This window comes from Zingiber officinale, chromosome 5B (assembly GCF_018446385.1).
Source record: "Zingiber officinale cultivar Zhangliang chromosome 5B, Zo_v1.1, whole genome shotgun sequence".
Lineage (NCBI taxonomy): Eukaryota > Viridiplantae > Streptophyta > Magnoliopsida > Zingiberales > Zingiberaceae > Zingiber > Zingiber officinale.
The window spans coordinates 10,684,725-10,701,542 of NC_055995.1; the positions used below are offsets into that span (position 1 = coordinate 10,684,725).

At 37.0% G+C, this 16,818-nt stretch overlaps 1 protein-coding gene across 1 annotated transcript; it reads left to right on the top strand.

Moving 5' to 3' along the window:
- Positions 1-498: 498 nt before the first annotated feature.
- LOC121984105 (cytokinin riboside 5'-monophosphate phosphoribohydrolase LOG3-like) lies at positions 499-2,297 on the top strand. The gene is made up of 7 exons (XM_042536890.1): positions 499-1,091; positions 1,174-1,271; positions 1,346-1,376; positions 1,442-1,541; positions 1,648-1,718; positions 1,803-1,946; positions 2,031-2,297. Exons 1-7 carry the CDS (start codon positions 912-914, stop codon positions 2,118-2,120), a joined length of 714 nt encoding a protein of 237 aa, XP_042392824.1. The 5' UTR covers positions 499-911; the 3' UTR covers positions 2,121-2,297.
- The last annotated feature ends 14,521 nt before the right edge of the window (positions 2,298-16,818 follow it).

Consider the following 16,818-nt stretch of genomic DNA (forward strand, 5'->3'; position numbering starts at 1 on the left):
AGCTGTTCACCACCACCATGGAAGGAAAGAAGGAAGGAACTCCAACCATGTTCTTCATTCTTTCTTTCTCTTGATAATATATCTTTTAGTTCGTACCAAGAACTATGAATGCTTCATTTCTCGCTCTTGCTGTCGCACATAATGATTTGTCAACTGGACATGTGAGATGCTGAGATGACATGATGTGGTTTGTGGAATGGCGGATAAGGCAGGCAGCCACCACCACCTTCATGAACAATGTGTGTTTTTCAATGTGGCATGTTCGCAAGACAAGTACAAATGGAGAAGCCAACAATCATAATTCATGGTCCAGAGCGGCCACTGGTCCACTGAAAACGAGCTTTGAAGAACAGAACAATCGGTCCGATTTCAGTAAAGATGAACGAACAATTACATGACTTAATCTCCTGTCAAAGTCTAATTTTTTTTTTTTACTTTAGCTCTGTTCTCTCACTGCCATGATCCATGTCTTCTAGCTACCCTCGAGCGCTTTCTGCAACTTTCTTGGGGAAGCATGATTAGCAACTCTTTGTCCTTGTCCAGCCTAATGGAGTCCTACTAGACTTCACTACTCCCTTCTCTCTACTCGATCCTCATGGTAGCTTTTGGAGGTGACGAGCAGGGCAAACATCCCAGATAGACTCGCCATGGAGGAGGGCAATGGGAATCAGTGCATGAGGCTGCCAGGGGACACGTGGGCCTCCCTTGTTCAATCCCTCCCTCGCAATAATTTCACTCTGTCTCTTGTGTTTTGTGTGTCTCTGTGTGGGTCAGAGAGACAGTGTGTGCGTTGTGTGTGCGCGCGCGCAGAGTTCTTGCCTTTTATAGCAGGCCTGGAGAGAGTGCGAGATAAAGGCGCTCGTTTGTGGGTGTTAGTGCTCGGCCAATAAGCAAGCACAAGGGAGAGAGGCATGCAGGGGAGCCTGGAGAGCTACAGCCTGTGCCAAGTCGCAAGCGCAAGAAGAGAAGCCATGGAAGGAGAGAAAGCTGTGCGGCCTTCCAAATTTAGAAGAATTTGCGTCTTCTGCGGAAGCAGCCAGGGCAAGAAGAGAAGCTACCAGGATGCCGCCGTGGAGCTCGGCCAGGAACTGGTATGCACACATCTCCATTAACCTTCCCATTCCACTTGTTTCAGGGTTTTTTAAAACTGCTCGGCTTCTCTGTTAATTTCAGGTGTCGAGGAACATTGATTTGGTTTATGGCGGTGGAAGTGTAGGCTTGATGGGCTTGGTTTCCCAAGCTGTTCATGATGGGGGAAGGCATGTGATGGGGTGAGAAAGCTTTCGCTGTTCGTGGTTAACTCTAAATCTATTCCTCATTCAAGCAACTCCTTTTGCTATTGCAGGGTCATTCCCAAGACTCTCATGCCTCGGGAGGTATGTTTCTGATACAAACAACACAAACACAAACTTCTTGTCTGATTTTTCAATGCGTTCTGCAGATAACTGGCGAGACTGTAGGAGAAGTGAAGGCAGTGGCAGGCATGCATCAAAGGAAGGCAGAAATGGCTAGACATTCTGATGCCTTTATTGCATTGCCAGGTTATTGTACAACCTTGCGTGCTGTATTCCATTCCTTTGTCGTTACCATTTTGTCTCTTGAATCATTGCAGAGCTCTTTAATGTGATTGTTTGAGTCTTGATGCAGGTGGGTATGGGACACTGGAAGAGCTGCTTGAAGTTATAGCATGGGCTCAACTTGGAATTCATGACAAGCCAGTAAAAACTCTTGCACTGGAGATTGATTTCTTTCTTTCTTTCTTTTTGTTTTATGTATCTGTTTTATCATCACATTTTTTGTAGGTTGGATTGCTGAATGTCGATGGATATTACAACTCCTTGCTGTGTTTCATAGACAAAGCGGTGGAAGAAGGTTTCATCAGCCCAAACGCCCGCCATATCATTGTTTCTGCTCCGACAGCAAAAGAATTGATGAAAAAACTGGAGGTAAACATGATTTATTAAAGATCTTTAAGCAGAAGAAGAAAAAAAAGCTTCAATTCTCATACTTTTGTTGCGTCGATCGATCAGGAGTACTTCCCTCGACACGAGAGAGTTGCTTCTAAGATGAACTGGGAGATGGAGCAGCTCGGCTACTCGGAGTTCGAGATGTCGAGATAGACCGGGAGGAGCAGCCATGGTGGATGATCAGGTAGGGTATCAGGCAAGGAAATGCAGCAGCAACATTTTGGAAACACAAGGAGATGAGAGATCAAACTGATTGCTTTTGGGATTCTTTCTTTTTGTAAAGTTTGTATGACAAAAGGCCTGAGTATATAAAGCTTTACTTTCTTCTTCTTCTTCCATGGATGTCTGAAGGAGATGCTTATGGAACTAACTTTTGAAGAACTGTATTTCCGCGTGCCTAGATTTTGGTGTGAATTGTTCGGTGCCATCTGTTTTTTTTTTTTTTTTTTTTTTCCTGCTTAGATATTTTGCTCACACCTTGAGTCGTGCCATTGATACGAGTATATTAGAGTGAAAGTGACTGAAACATTATCCGATTGCGACGCATTGAGTATATATATTATAGAAAATGTTGTTTCTCTCCATTATAAATGCTCAAGGCATCTATTGTAGAACGTGTATAGTTACCAAAAAGGTTAGAGTTTTAGTGGGATTTATAAATGTCGTTAATCCCGTTTGAAATGAGGAAAGATGGTATATTAGATAGATGATTTTAATGTTGACTGTGAGAAGACTTTTAACAGTCCTGTGTGTCAAAAAAGGAAAATAGAGAGAATAAAATGTCAGCAATCGGGCCAAAGAGGGGTCCATGATATAGGCACTTAGACACTCAAGTCAAATAGTTGATCAAGAGAAAAAAAAATTACAATAAATAGTAGAAAAGAATAGTGAACTCTGAGTCCGTAATGTTGTTTACCTGCGCCTTTAGGAAGAGAATTCTTTTATAGTGTTAGTTTCTGTTGGTATAAGTTGCACTAATAATCAGATTTTGTTATATGATAAATATATTAAAGTTAGATATATTATTTCTCTAACCTTTTACCAAGTGTGCAGGACTTGATGGGTCTAGAGGACCGAAACACAAAGTTGAAGTCTAGCTAGGTTGATAGCTGACATGAAATCCAGATTGGTTGAGATCTGGCAGAAAGAAGTCCAGATTTGTTGAGATCTAGCAGAAGGAAGTCCAGATTAGTTGACATCTAGCAGGAGGAAGTCTAGTTGGATTGACAACTGGCTGAAATCCATATTGGTTGAAATTTGGTAAGAAGTCCTTGTGGGTCAAGGGACCTGACATCAAGGAAGTCTACAGATGGTAAGTGAGGTAAGTTACTAGAGGAAAGAGATCCAGTGAGGATGAGTCCCGATAGAACTATAGGCGCGGTCCAGATTGGTTGAGATCTAGATTGGTTGAAATCTGGCAGAAAGAAGTCCAAATTGGTTGAGATCTAGCAGAAGGAAGTCCAGATTGGTTGACATCTAGCAGGAGGAAGTCTAGTTGGATTGACAACTGGCTGAAATCCAGATTGGTTGAAATTTGGCAAGAAGTCCTAGTGGGTCAAGGGACCTGACATCAAGGAAGTTTGCAGATGGTAAGTGAGGTAAGTTACTAGAGGAGAGAGATCCAGTGAGGATGAGTCCCGGTAGGACTATAGGCGTGGTCCAGCTTAGAGCCATTTGAGAAGTCTAAGTTGAGACCATGACTAGATCCTGTTCTCGGGAAGACAGGATTTAAGTCATAATTTTATTATATTTTTAATGTGTTAACTTTGTTTTGCAGGATAAATTTTATGCCTGAACTAACTTTTTGTTGCAGAAAAGAGAAAGAAAAAAGTGGTCCGGGCGCCCGAAGTGCTCCGTGCGCCCGGAGTCCGAGCGCCCAGAGTTGCTTTAGGCGCGCAGGAAAGGCTCAACGAGGAGCAACCCCGGGCGAGTACCTAGCCAAGCACCCGGGTGGTACGGGAGCCTCGAGTTCCTCCAGGCGCCCAGACAGGGAAAAGTTGATCTTCGCAATGTGGTGGAGCACAGCGATTGGCTAACCCACGTCAGTGGTCCAGGCGCCCGAAAGGGGTCCGAGCGTCCGGAGGTGGATAAACTTCAAGGATGAAGTTTTGACAAGAGTTCGCCACGCCAGCACATTCCAGACGCCCGAGAGGGGCTCCAGGAGCCTAAACGGGGCTATAAAAGGAGGTTTCGACTAGCAGCTTAAAAACAACATTCTCTATAACTTTCGTACTCACAAGATACTCCAAAAAGGCCTCTAGGATACTGAAAAGCTACTTCGACAAACTACGCTTGCTCCTTCTACTTTGTATTGTCAGTATACTTTTATTTCTTACAATCTATATTTAATCTGTGTATTCCTCATTCGTAATTATAGTGATTTCCCAACGAAAGCACTCACCAAGTGCGAGCCTTGGAGTAGGAGTCGTCGAAGGCTTCGAACTAAGTAAAACACTTGTGTTAGCGTTTGTCTTGTACTTTGATTATTTCTGTTGCATATTGTTGACTTTTGAAAAAGCGACAAATGCTATTCACCCCCCCTAGTATCTTTACTATCCAACAAGTGGTTTCAGAGCGAGGTTCGCTCTGAGTTGGTACAACCACCAATCGAGCAAAGGGGAGTTATTTTCTTTTCTTTCTTTTTAAATCTCATTCGGTCTTAAGATTTTCGACCAAGTTCAAATTGGTGCAATCACCTCTTTTGGACAAGTTTTTTCACGTTGCAAAATAATCTAAATTGGAGCAACACCAATCAAATTTCTTTTTGTACTTATCATCTACCACACTACTAATCCAATACCTAGTATTGAGACTTCTTTGTTCATTTAATTTTTTGTGTGCAAGATTCTATCTTTAATGGTCCAAGGTAAAGGTTATAGCATTGCTCAGCCTCCACTCATCAACGGGGATGACTTCCCCTACTGGAAGAGAAGAATAGAGATATATCTGAAGATGGATATCGATCAATGGTTCACCATATGACAAGGATACAAGGTGCCGATAGATGAAGCAACTAAAGTACCTCTCAACTCAGAAAGATAGAATCCAAAAGACAAAAAGAAGGCTCAGATCGACTCAAAGGTACTGAATACACTTTGGTGTGGTTTGACAAAAGAAGAACTCAACCGCGTTGGCCTGTATGAGAATGTGAAGGAGCTGCGGGACAAGTTGGTAGAATTACACAAGGGCACGATTGATTCAAAGGTAACCAAGAGAGACCTACTTTTGAACAGTTTATTTAACATTAAAACGCAGGATGGTGAGACCACAAGTTAGCTTCTCGCTAGAATAAAGTACATCCTGAACAATCTTCACCTAATTAGGCATCAACTTGAGAACCGTGATATAATCAGGTACGCCTTAAATTCCTTTCCTCAAAATGAATTATGGGCATCTATAGTTGATGCCTACAAGGCTTCGAAGAATTGATCTAAATTAAAATTAGACGAACTTTTTTGTAAACTTGAACTTCATGAGTAAACTAACTCCAAAAGGTCCGAGAAAGGTGTTGAACTTCTTGCAAGTCCCTCAAAAGAAGTCAAGAACAAGAATAAATCGGAGCCAGAATCTAAGTCTGACCCAGACTCAGATACAGAAGAATAACTGGTAAACATGATAAGAAAGATATTTACCAGAAGAAAGAAGGACTTTAGCAAAAAGGATATTCAGAAGATGATCGAGTTAAATAAATCAAGCGTCACTTGCTACAGGTGCAATAAAAAAGGACACTACAAGCACAAGTGTTCAAAGCTAAAAGAAGACAAACACAAGACTATTAGAAGAAAGAAGGCATTAAAAGCAACTTGGGTTGAATCATCCTCTAAAGAATCGGGCACTGAAGAACCAAATCAATATAACTACCTCGCGCTGATGGAATCCAGACTGGAATCAGAAAGCGAAGCTAATGAAGACGACGAGTCAGAATAAGAGTCAAGCCATGAGTCCGTACTCGTTTTCGAAGGTCTCGACAAGGTAAATTCTAATCTAACTGCTAGTTTTTTTTTTTTTCAAAATCATTGCATGCTTGAACAAAAAGTTAGGAAATTTAGAAACTCAAATTAATCAACTTCTTAAAGAAAATGATAACCTAAAAGAACAGCTTAAAACAAATCCAATAACTAAACCAGCTAAATCTGAAATTCTAACTCAAGTCCTAAAACTTGAGGAAGAAAATTTCAAATTGAAAAATAAAGTAATTGAACTAAAAGATCTTTTAGAAAAGTTTACAACAAGATCTAAGTAACTCGACATGATACTTGGATCACAACGAGCTGTATATAATAAATTCGAACTCAGATATAAGTCTAGCTCAATAAATAAAATACTTATATCACTATAAGCCAAAGCAAGAAACAACCCAAAGTTTGGGTTCCGAAAGCTTGTCTAACCAAGCAAGTATGACTTAGTCAATGCTATGTACCTAAAAATTAAAATACTCTGCCTAAAACTAAATTAAAATAAACTAAATAACTCAACCTTTAAACCTATTAAGCTAAATTCAAACCTAAAAAAATTAAAATCAAATCAAATAAATCAAAAACTAAACTTAAATTAAATAAACACAAAATTAATCTAAACTCAAACTATAATCAAATTTATTATAACTATAAAATAATTCAACATAAACCTAAAACTTAAACCTATGTTCAATAATTCAGGGGAAGACTTCAAATTAGTCGGCACTTCCAAAACAATAATTTACCTGGCTAGGTAATTAAGACTAGTTTAATTAGGGACAAAGTTTAAATTGACAAATAGTACTGGAGAAGTTTTGAATGATAGTAGGTTAGGGAAGCTCTGTCTATGCATGTCTAGGAAGATATGACTTTCATGTTGAATCGTGAGAGGGGGGGGGGGGTGAATCATGAGTTTTTGAAACTAGAGTAATTTTAATATCTTAAGATAAAATTGCACTGGAAAGAAAAACTGAAAAGAACACAAAAGACGTGGTCAATTTTATATGGTTTAGAGCCTTCAGTGACTCCTACTCTAAGACCCAGGTTCGCGGACCTATCGATGGGTAATCCATTAAATGCCTCTTCCAGAACCGTCGGAAGAGGGGATTGAGTACAAGTAGAAAATATGACAGTGTATCAACCTACACTTCCTTTGCCACTATGAAAGGTAAATAGTAAATTAAGATTGTTACCAACACTTTAGTAGATAGGAATCTGAACAGGCTTGTGTGTTGATGTCGGTCTACCGACAGTAGTCGGATATCATGGAGTAGCAGGGTAAGAGTAGCAGATCATAATCGAGGAAGCAAAGGAGTCGTAGAAGCTCAGTATCAAGTTGTCCTTCGAATGCTGCTCGAACAACCCTCTTAAAGGTTGTTAAAGCCACCTCCAATGCCCATGGAGGCACCTTAAACCTTGAAGCTCTATCCCCAGAAGATCGCTTCTCATCCACGATGAAGCAATGTTCTAATTCTCTTTATGGCACCTTCCATAAGCTCTAAGGCGCCTTCAGCCCACACGAGAGGGCACCTTCATCAGATCCAAGGCGCCTTTAGCCCACGCGCGAGGGCTCCTTTAGCTTGGTTTGAGGTGCCTCTAGCCAGCTCAGAGGCACCTTCAGAACTATTTATCAAGGTGAATTTGTGCCAATTGATTATGTAATTTCATGTTATCTTAAAATAGACAATAACCTGTAAAACAGAGTTAGCACAATAAACATAAGTAGTAATAATTAGTTCCTATTCTTCCGGGATCAGAAACTAGTCAAGGTCTCAGTTTAGGAATCCAAAATAGATCTAAATTGGACCAATGTCTGCTGTCCTTCAACTGGGACGCGTCCTCACTGAGTCACTCTCCTCCGATGACTTACCTTCACTTACCAATTTGTAGTTTATCAACTAGCCTCTTGACCCATTAGGTCTTCATGCCAGTTGTCAGGTCCGTAGACCCAACTAGACTTCTGCTAGTCGTCAGACCTCGTAGACCTAGCTAGACTTCCTGCTAGATATCAGGTCTGTCCTTTGACTTATCTAGTTTTCATACCAACTATTGGGTCCCGCGGACTTAGCTGAATTTCAACTGGTGTTAAGTCCTTTAAACCCGTCATCTCCTGTACACTTGGTAAAGTAATTAGATAAAAAATACACCTAACTCAACTCACTTGTCATTCATCAAAACCTAAGTTAGACTACTAGTGCAAACTGTATCAACAGAAACTATCCAAAGTTTGGGCTCCGAAAGCTTGTCTAACCAAGCAAATAGGACTCAGTTAATACTATATACCTAAAAATGAAATACACTACCTAAAACCAAATCAAATAAACCAAATAACTCAACCTTTAAATCTACTAAGCTAAATTCAAACATAAAAAATTAAAACGAAATCAAATAAATCAAAAATTAAACTTAAATTAAATAAACACAAAATTAATCTAAACTCAAATTATAATCAAGTTTATTATACCTATAAAATAATTCGACATAAACCTAAAACTTAAACCCAAGTTTAATAATTCAAGGGAATGCTCCAAATTATTCGGCACCTCCAAAACAATAGTTTACCTAGCTGGGTAATTAAAACTAGTTTAATTAGGGACAAAGTTTAACTTGATAAATAATATTGGAGAAGTTTTGAATGATAGTAGGTTAGGGAAGCTCTATCTATACATGTCTAGGAAGATATTACTTAGACCTGGTGTATTTAGCTTAGTAGAACTAAGTGAAGCCACTCCTTACTAATCCTATCTTGTTAGACTAAAGTTTTGTATTAAGTTCTATGGACAGAACTATTTGAAAATTTTCAAAGACGTGATTAATCTAATGTTGTCCAGGAGACTCACCACAACTTAGACGTTTATCTAATGAATGTTTGCTTGTTGAACCCAAAGCTAAACTTAAATTTAATATAAAGTTAAATCAAATCCTGAAATTCAAACTTAATCATCTCATAAAATTAAAGGATCCTCTGATTGAAAAATAGATCGGGTGAAATGAATAAGGATTAATTAAATTAAAATTAAAATTAAAATTAAATTAAACTTAAAATTTAAATTTAAAACTTAAAATTTAAACTTAAACTTAAAATTAAAATTAAACTTAATTAAACTTTAACATAAAATTTAAATTGAACTTAATTAAACTTTAATTTAATCAACTTAATTAAGCTTTACCTTAATTAATTAACTTAATCAAACTTAAACTCTGAATTATTTTAAAAAAAAATTTAAAAAAATAATTTTAAAAAAAAATTAGTTTAACAACCATTTAAATATTATCTAAAAATTCAACTAAAACATTAATTTATTCTAACTTAAAATAAGATCTAAACCACTAATTAAACTTAAATTAATTAAACAAAGTTAAAACCTAAAGTTTACTTAAATTAATTTAAACTTAAATTAATTAAATAAAGTTAAAACTTAAAGTTTACTTAAATTAATTAACTTAAACTTAAAATTGAATTAAACCCTAAATATTCATTCACTTAAGCTGTAAATATTTATCTAAATTAACATAAACCTATTAAATATACTTAATTCAAACTTAAAAACTTTGAACTTAACTTTAACTTAATAAGACATTAGGAACCTAAGAGGAAAACTAGAAATGTTAGACTAAGACTCTTATTGTAAAATAAATTTTCAAAGGATTTGTAAATTCTAGGAACAATTTTTACTTATATTTTCTCAAAATTCTCATTTTTTTAGTGTTTAAAAATTTATTTTGACTTTAGTCTAGATCAAACCGATAGAAAGCATGATTCTATAGATCTAGATAATGAACATCTCATAAACATACTAGATTTACCTTGATTATGTATTCAAAAACTTAGAATAGCATGAGATGCATATGCCTCTTTGCATGAACTTCAGATGCTTATATCAGTGCATCAACATAAGTCTGCGTAAAAAATACAACAGTATATTAATTAAGTTATGTAGTCCTTTTTCAACAAATTTCTAATTGGACATTATTACTTAACTTGATTGACCTAGTGAACACTGTTATCTTCTGATTGTCAGTTAGTAACTAATGGCTAGACATTTAAGAATAATTTTTAGATGAATATTATTTTTTTTAATATCAAGTTCAGTGGGGGGTATTTAAAAACTACTTTCAAAAGAGTTATATTTTAAATTTTATTTTTTATTATTTTCGTAAAGTGTTAGTTTAAAAATTCTTTTAAAACCTTACTGAAACTTACTTTATAAATGGTTAAAAATAATATCTGTTTTGAAAAATAAAATGAAAGTGTTTTGAAAATTGCTCAATTTCTTCCGCTCTGGTTCCTCTTGCTTGGGTGATCTCGGCCATCCGGAATAGGGCTCACCCGAACCCAACTTCTAGCATTCTCGAGCAAGCTTCCACTCCGACTTCTCGTCCCTCATAAACGTTACGCGCCTCCTTCTCGTCCCCCCCCCCCCATGTACTCTTCCGCAGCACCTTGTCCCTCAGACGTACCGAGCCTGTCGGCTCTCTCCCGTGTCGTCCTTCTTGCTAGCTGCGTCTTTTGCTCGACGTCCTGTGCTCCTAAGTTCCTATACACTTAGACACAAGGTTAAACACAACATGACCTAACATAACTTGTTTGATCACAACAAAATTACCTTGGGGTACCAACAATCTCTCCCTTTTTGATGTAAGCAACCCAAATTAAGTTAGGATAAACTAATATAAAGTAAAAGCAATTAAATTTGCAATAAAGTGCAAGAAGTAAAAAAAAATATAAACTACCTCCTCCTATACTTAATCTTCTCTTCTCCCCCTTTGATCACATAAAAAATAGGGTACTGAAAAAAATTCTAAGGGTAACTTTTCAAAAAATAAGTAAGTTTTTAGTTTTTCTTTTAAAAAAAACTCTAATTTTCTAACAATTTTGGAAAACTTATCAAGTTTTTAAAAATTTTGAAAATAATTTTGATAACACTTAAAAAAAATTGTAATAATTTTTGGAAAAAAATTCTAAGTAAAAAATATTTTTGACCTCACAAAAAAAAAATCAATAATTTTCTAAGTTAAACAAATTTATAAAAACTAATTTTGTAGAAATAATTTTGGTAAAGTAAAGCTGATACTCCAAAAAAACTTTAAGTCTTTAAAGAAATTCTAAGTTAAAAACACCGAGAAAAAAAATATTTGGGTAACTATTTAAAGAATTATTTAATTACAATTAAATGCTTTATCAGTTAGTCAATTAAACATTTTATTTCATTAATAGGCTTCCAGGTTGTGGCAAGGCACTAGGCCTTCTTGGTTATTGGAGGAACAACAACTTTCTAGACAAAGCCTCTTAAGGGAATTCAAACATTTAATTTTCTCGTTGAAAGTCCTAAGTCTAATTAAAGTTTAATTTAGATAAGACTTTGGAACCCAATATATGTTCCAGCCAACTAGTTAATTAAAAATCTCTTAGAAATATATTTTTGAGAAATTTTCCTAATTTGTCCCTTGTGGTAATTAAAATACCAGTTCAATTATTATATTTCCTAATATTTTGATTTTTAACATTTAAGCATGCATGATTTTTCAAGTCTCATACTTGTATTTTCAATTCATCATTTTCTAATTTAAAATTTTCAAAATCTTCTAATAGGCAAGATTTGGCTAGTATTAATTTTAACTCTTTATTTTATTTTTCTAGTTTGCAACAATTCTTTGATAAATATTTTATAAACTGGAATCACTTATCAAGAGGAAGAGATCATACTTGACTTACATTGTCGATTCCGTTGCCTGTAGCTCCCCCTGAAGTGTTGCTTTCCTCCGATGTCACTTCCCCTTCATCGATGCTCTCAATGCTCATTTCGGATGAGCTTGCTTCGTTTTCTTCATCTTGATGACTTGCCATTAACGCAAGTCTGACAACAACTTTAACTTCTGATTCAGACGATGTTTCATCCCACGTTGCCTTTAGCGTCTTGTACTTGTTGGATTGGACATGCTTCTTGTTCTTTCCTTTGTCTTTGTCCTTGATCTTTAACTTAGGGAAATTGTCTTTAACGTGTCCTTCTTCATTGCAGTGGTAACATCTGATTATTTTTTTCTTTCTATCCTTCAGATGGTTAGTTTTTCTAGATTTAAATAATTTTTTAAATTATCTTACCATCATTACCATTTCATCGTCGTCCAGAGAGGATTCTGAATCTTGTTCATCCATCTTAGCCTTAAGGGCAATATTATTCTTCAACTCCTTATTCAAATATGCACATCTCGTTTCATGGACTTCAAATGTTGAAAATATTTCTTCTAAGGTGACAACTTCAAAATCTTTAGAAATATAATAAGCATCTACTAATGATGCTCACTCCGTAGATCTAGGAAATGCATTAAGCGCGTACCTTAGCGAATCTCGGTTGCTTACCTTTTCTCTGAGATTCGTGAGTCCGGTGATTAGTTCCTTTATTCTCAAGTGAAGATGTGCAAGTTTCTTCTACTTCCAGTTTTATGTTGCTTAACTGATTCCTTAGCAGATCTTGTCTCGCAAGCTTGGCTTCGGACGTTCCTTCGTGTAGCTCAAGGAACTTCTCCCAAAGCTCCTTTGCTAAGTAGTAGGCGTCGATCCGGTTGACTTCTTGTGGCGGTAAGATGCTCAACAGTTGGAATTCTGCTTTGTCGTTTGCCACGAAGTCGGCTTGCTTCTTCTTCGTCCACTGGTATTCTTCCTTTCCTTTGGGTGCTATACAACTAAATTTTATTATTAAAAGTAATTCAAAGTTAGTTTTAAAGAATACCTCCATTTTCTTTTTCCAGCTCGCGAACTCTCCCTCGAACTTCGGTGGGTATATCTCGGTCTGGCCATCGATTTGGTGCTTCGATCGGCGATTAGTCCTCCTGAAGTGTCCTGGCTCTGATACCACTTGTTAGGACCCTTAGCGGCAGGCTAGAGGGGGTGAATAGCCCCTGCACAAATCAAAACAAAAATACCTTCCTCAAACTTATAACTTAATATAACACTTGCATAAGAATAAATAAAAGACTAAAAAGATGATGCTCAACAGATTTACTTGGTTACAACCGGGGAGGTTGTTAATCCAAGAAAGTTGAAGTGCACTAAGAATCTCCTTCAGGCAGAGAAGTCTCTTACAGCAATGAACGCACAGAAAAGAAGCTAAACAAAAACTAAAGCGCACAAGTGTTGTTTCTTTGTATTTCACGTTGTTATTTAGCTTTGGGAGCAAGGCTGCTTATATAGCCTTGCTCAAGGCACCTGGAAGGGTTCCAGACGCCTGGAGGTGGATAAAACTTTATCTCCTTGGCAACGGATCACGGTCAAACGTGATCTGGATAAAATTCAATTCCGGGCTTCTGGAAGGGTTCCGAGCACTCGACCAAGAAAGTCAACCAAGTTGACTTTTTCAGTTTGGGCCTACCGCTCCAATTTCGTTCACCTCGGTCCGAGTCTTCCACTCCGGTTCATCTTGCTTGGGTGATCTCAACCATCTGGAATAGGGCTCACCCGAGCCCAACTTCTGACCTTCTCGAGCAAGCTTCCGCTCCTCCTTCTCGTCCCTTAGAAACGTCGCACACCTCCTTCTCGTCCGCCCGCGTACTCTTCCGCGGCACCTTGTCCCTCAGACACACCAAGTCCGTCGACTCTCCCATGTCGTCCTTCTTACTAGCTGCATCTTTTGCTCAACGCCCTGTGTTCCTAAGTTTTTATACACTTAGACACATGGTTAAACACAATAGAACATAACCTAACTTGTTTGATCGCATCAAAACTACCTTGGAGTGCCAATAGAGATGTTGTGTTTAAACTCACCAATGGCTTTATTTCTGCGCTTTTAGGGTTCCCAATCGATTGGGCCTTCTTCAAATTGATTGCCACATCAGATTTATGCAATTATAGCCTTCCAAAGCTCATAACTTGCACAATGATCATCTCCTAATCAATCAGCTAATCGATTGGGAGAAGATGGATCTATCAGAATAATCGATCTAAAAACCTTCTATGCTCTCACAGAAGACCTCGGAATCGACTAACCAATTGATTCCAGCTTCCTCATGTCATTACAAGAAATCATCTCCAATCTATTGGAGTAGCCCAATCGATCAGGAAGCCTTCTGTGCTCACGCGATTTTCTCTCAATTGATCACTTGATCGATTGAGCTTCTCGCATAAAAAAACATTGCCCAATCGATCCACTGATCGATTGGGCTCTGGCTTAATCAATCACTTGATCGATTAACCAACCTAAACTTACTTAACTCAAGTCTAAAGGTTACCAATCCCAACATCCGGTTAACCGTAACCTGTTGGGATTCTCTCATGTCTAGCATCTAGTCAACCTTGACCTGCTGGGACTTCGTCACTAAGTGTCCGGTCAATCTTTTGATCATCTTGGACTTTTCTCCTCGTGCCTAGTGTCTTGTCAACCTTGACCTAATTGGATTTACCGTCTCATGCCAAGTGTCCAGTCCTCCATGACCCACTTGGACTTCCAAACACCAGGTGTCTAGTCAACCTTGACCCATCTGGATTTCTACACGTCGGGTTTCACTCACCAGGGTTTTTTTTCTGCTTAACTTCACTCACTAGGGCATTTAACCTAACTTCACTTACCAAGATTTTCTCACTCCCTAACTTCACTTATTAGGACTTTTTCAACTACCTAGCTTCACTCACCAGGACTTTTATCTGCCTAGTTCATTCACTAGGACTTTCATCTGCTTAGCTTCACTCACTAGGACTTTCACCTAGCTTTACTCACCAAAATTTCTCCTTCTACCTAGCTTCACTCACTAGGGTTTTTCCAACTGTTTGACTTTACTCACCAGGACTTCCATCTGTCTAGCTTCACTTACTAGGACTTTCACCTGATTTCACTCACTAGGATTTCTCCTTCTACCTATCTTCACTCATTGGATATTTTCACCTGGCTTCACTCACTAGGATTTTTCCCACCTGGCTTCACTCACCAGGATTTCTCATCATCTAGCTTCATTCACTAGGATTTTTCAAACTGTCTGGCTTCACTCACCAGAACTTTCTCACTATCTAGCTTCACTCATTAGGATTTCTCATCATCTAGCTTCACTCACTAGGATTTTTCAAACTGTCTAGCTTCACTTACCAGGACTTTGTCACTATCTGGCTTCACGCACCAGGACTTTTTCACTACCCGACTTCATTCACTAGGACTTTCCGTACTAAGTGTCCAGTCAACACTAATCCACTTGGATTTTCATCTTCTGCCAACATTTGCGTTAGACTTGCCCTTGCCTAACATTCAGTTAGGACTTCCCAGTCAGGTATTCGGTCAATCTTGACCTACTTGACTTCTCGTCAAACTTTTACCATCAATCTTCATATGGGCAATTGCACCTATAATCTTCATATATTGACAAACATCGAAACTCAAATATCAAGATTCAAGCTTGAGTCAACTCAAACTTAGTCAACCTAGTCAATCATGACCTAGAAAAAATTACACTAATATTTATTTCTAATTTATTTTTAAATGGTATTTATTTTAAGTTATATATATTTTTTAAAAGAGAATACACGAACGGTTTCACGAGAAGAGGGTTTTAATTTATTAAAATAAAATAAAAATTATTTATTAAATTTCTTTCTAATTATAATTTTGTATAAGACTTGTTTTTAAATGGTATTTAGTTTGATTTATAATTTTTTAAAGAAAATAGCTCGTTTTAAATAAATTCATATATAATTTATTAAAATTAAAAATAATTTTTAATTTCGTTTAAACAGATCGGTGTTCGAAATCTTTATTTTTACAATGAGCTATTGGACGAGGTCCAAACTCAATACGAGTGAGTTCTTAGCTCGCGACCTCACCATAATAAGTTGGGCCAGACTATTCACAAATGGGATTGAAGCGAGGGCTCTTAATGTATCGGAAAAATTTTTATTTTCGGATTTTATTTTAATGACGCTTAATGTTTTTATGTTGCAAATGACCATAATTTGAGATGGAAAAAAATTCCTATTATTACTAGTGACGTTGAGTGAAGAATATGTCGCCAAAGTGTCGCATTTGGCGACGTGTTTTTCTGTATTATGTCGCCAAATGATCCAAATTAGGAGAAATTTGTGCTACCTTTTACCGACATGGAGTGATGTACACATCGCCGAAGGTCTTCTTTTGACGACGCGTATTATTTAACATGTCGTTAAATGATACAAAATAAATCTGGGAAAATTTCCTCTAATGTTCTATCATTTAGCGACGTGAAATGCTCTAAGCGACGCCAAAAGGTCACATTTTGTGACGTTGACCGTGTTGTGCGTCACTAAAAGTCAGAATTCTTGTAGTGTATTTAACCTCCGATTAGATAATCTATTAGCATGACTCGTAATTGCTCCAATATATTATGATGATGATGTTCTAGGTGACTTGATAGAAGAGATTTGTAATTCTATGACTGTTGTTAAATAAGTTAATGAGGGGATGAAGTGAATTTCCACCTACGTAATAATTTAAAAAAAAAAAAAAAAAAAAAAAACAGAGAGAACGGTGATAACAAAATGAAGGCATATGGTGAGTAACGAGTTAATGGCACTTTATGTAATAGAGAGATATGTTTCATTTCCTTTTTGTTCTTTTATTTTTGAACACAGAAATGGTTTCTGTTATTTGAGCTGTATATATGCTTTGTGTTATAGGATGCAGATATAGATAGACTTACAGTGTAGTTTCATTTAATATTGATTTTAGTAGAAATTTTTTATCGTATCTTTATAGCAATCCAGAATTTAGGAGCAAGTCTGAAGCATGCAGTAGAATTTCATAAAATAAACATATTCCTGTATAAAAAATACTAGTTTGAGTAAACACGTTCATAGTCCGGAATATCTATAGCAACTTGTTCCCAACGGATTGAAGTTTGTCGATTAAATTTCAGATTTAATTTTAGTTTTCTGATTTTAA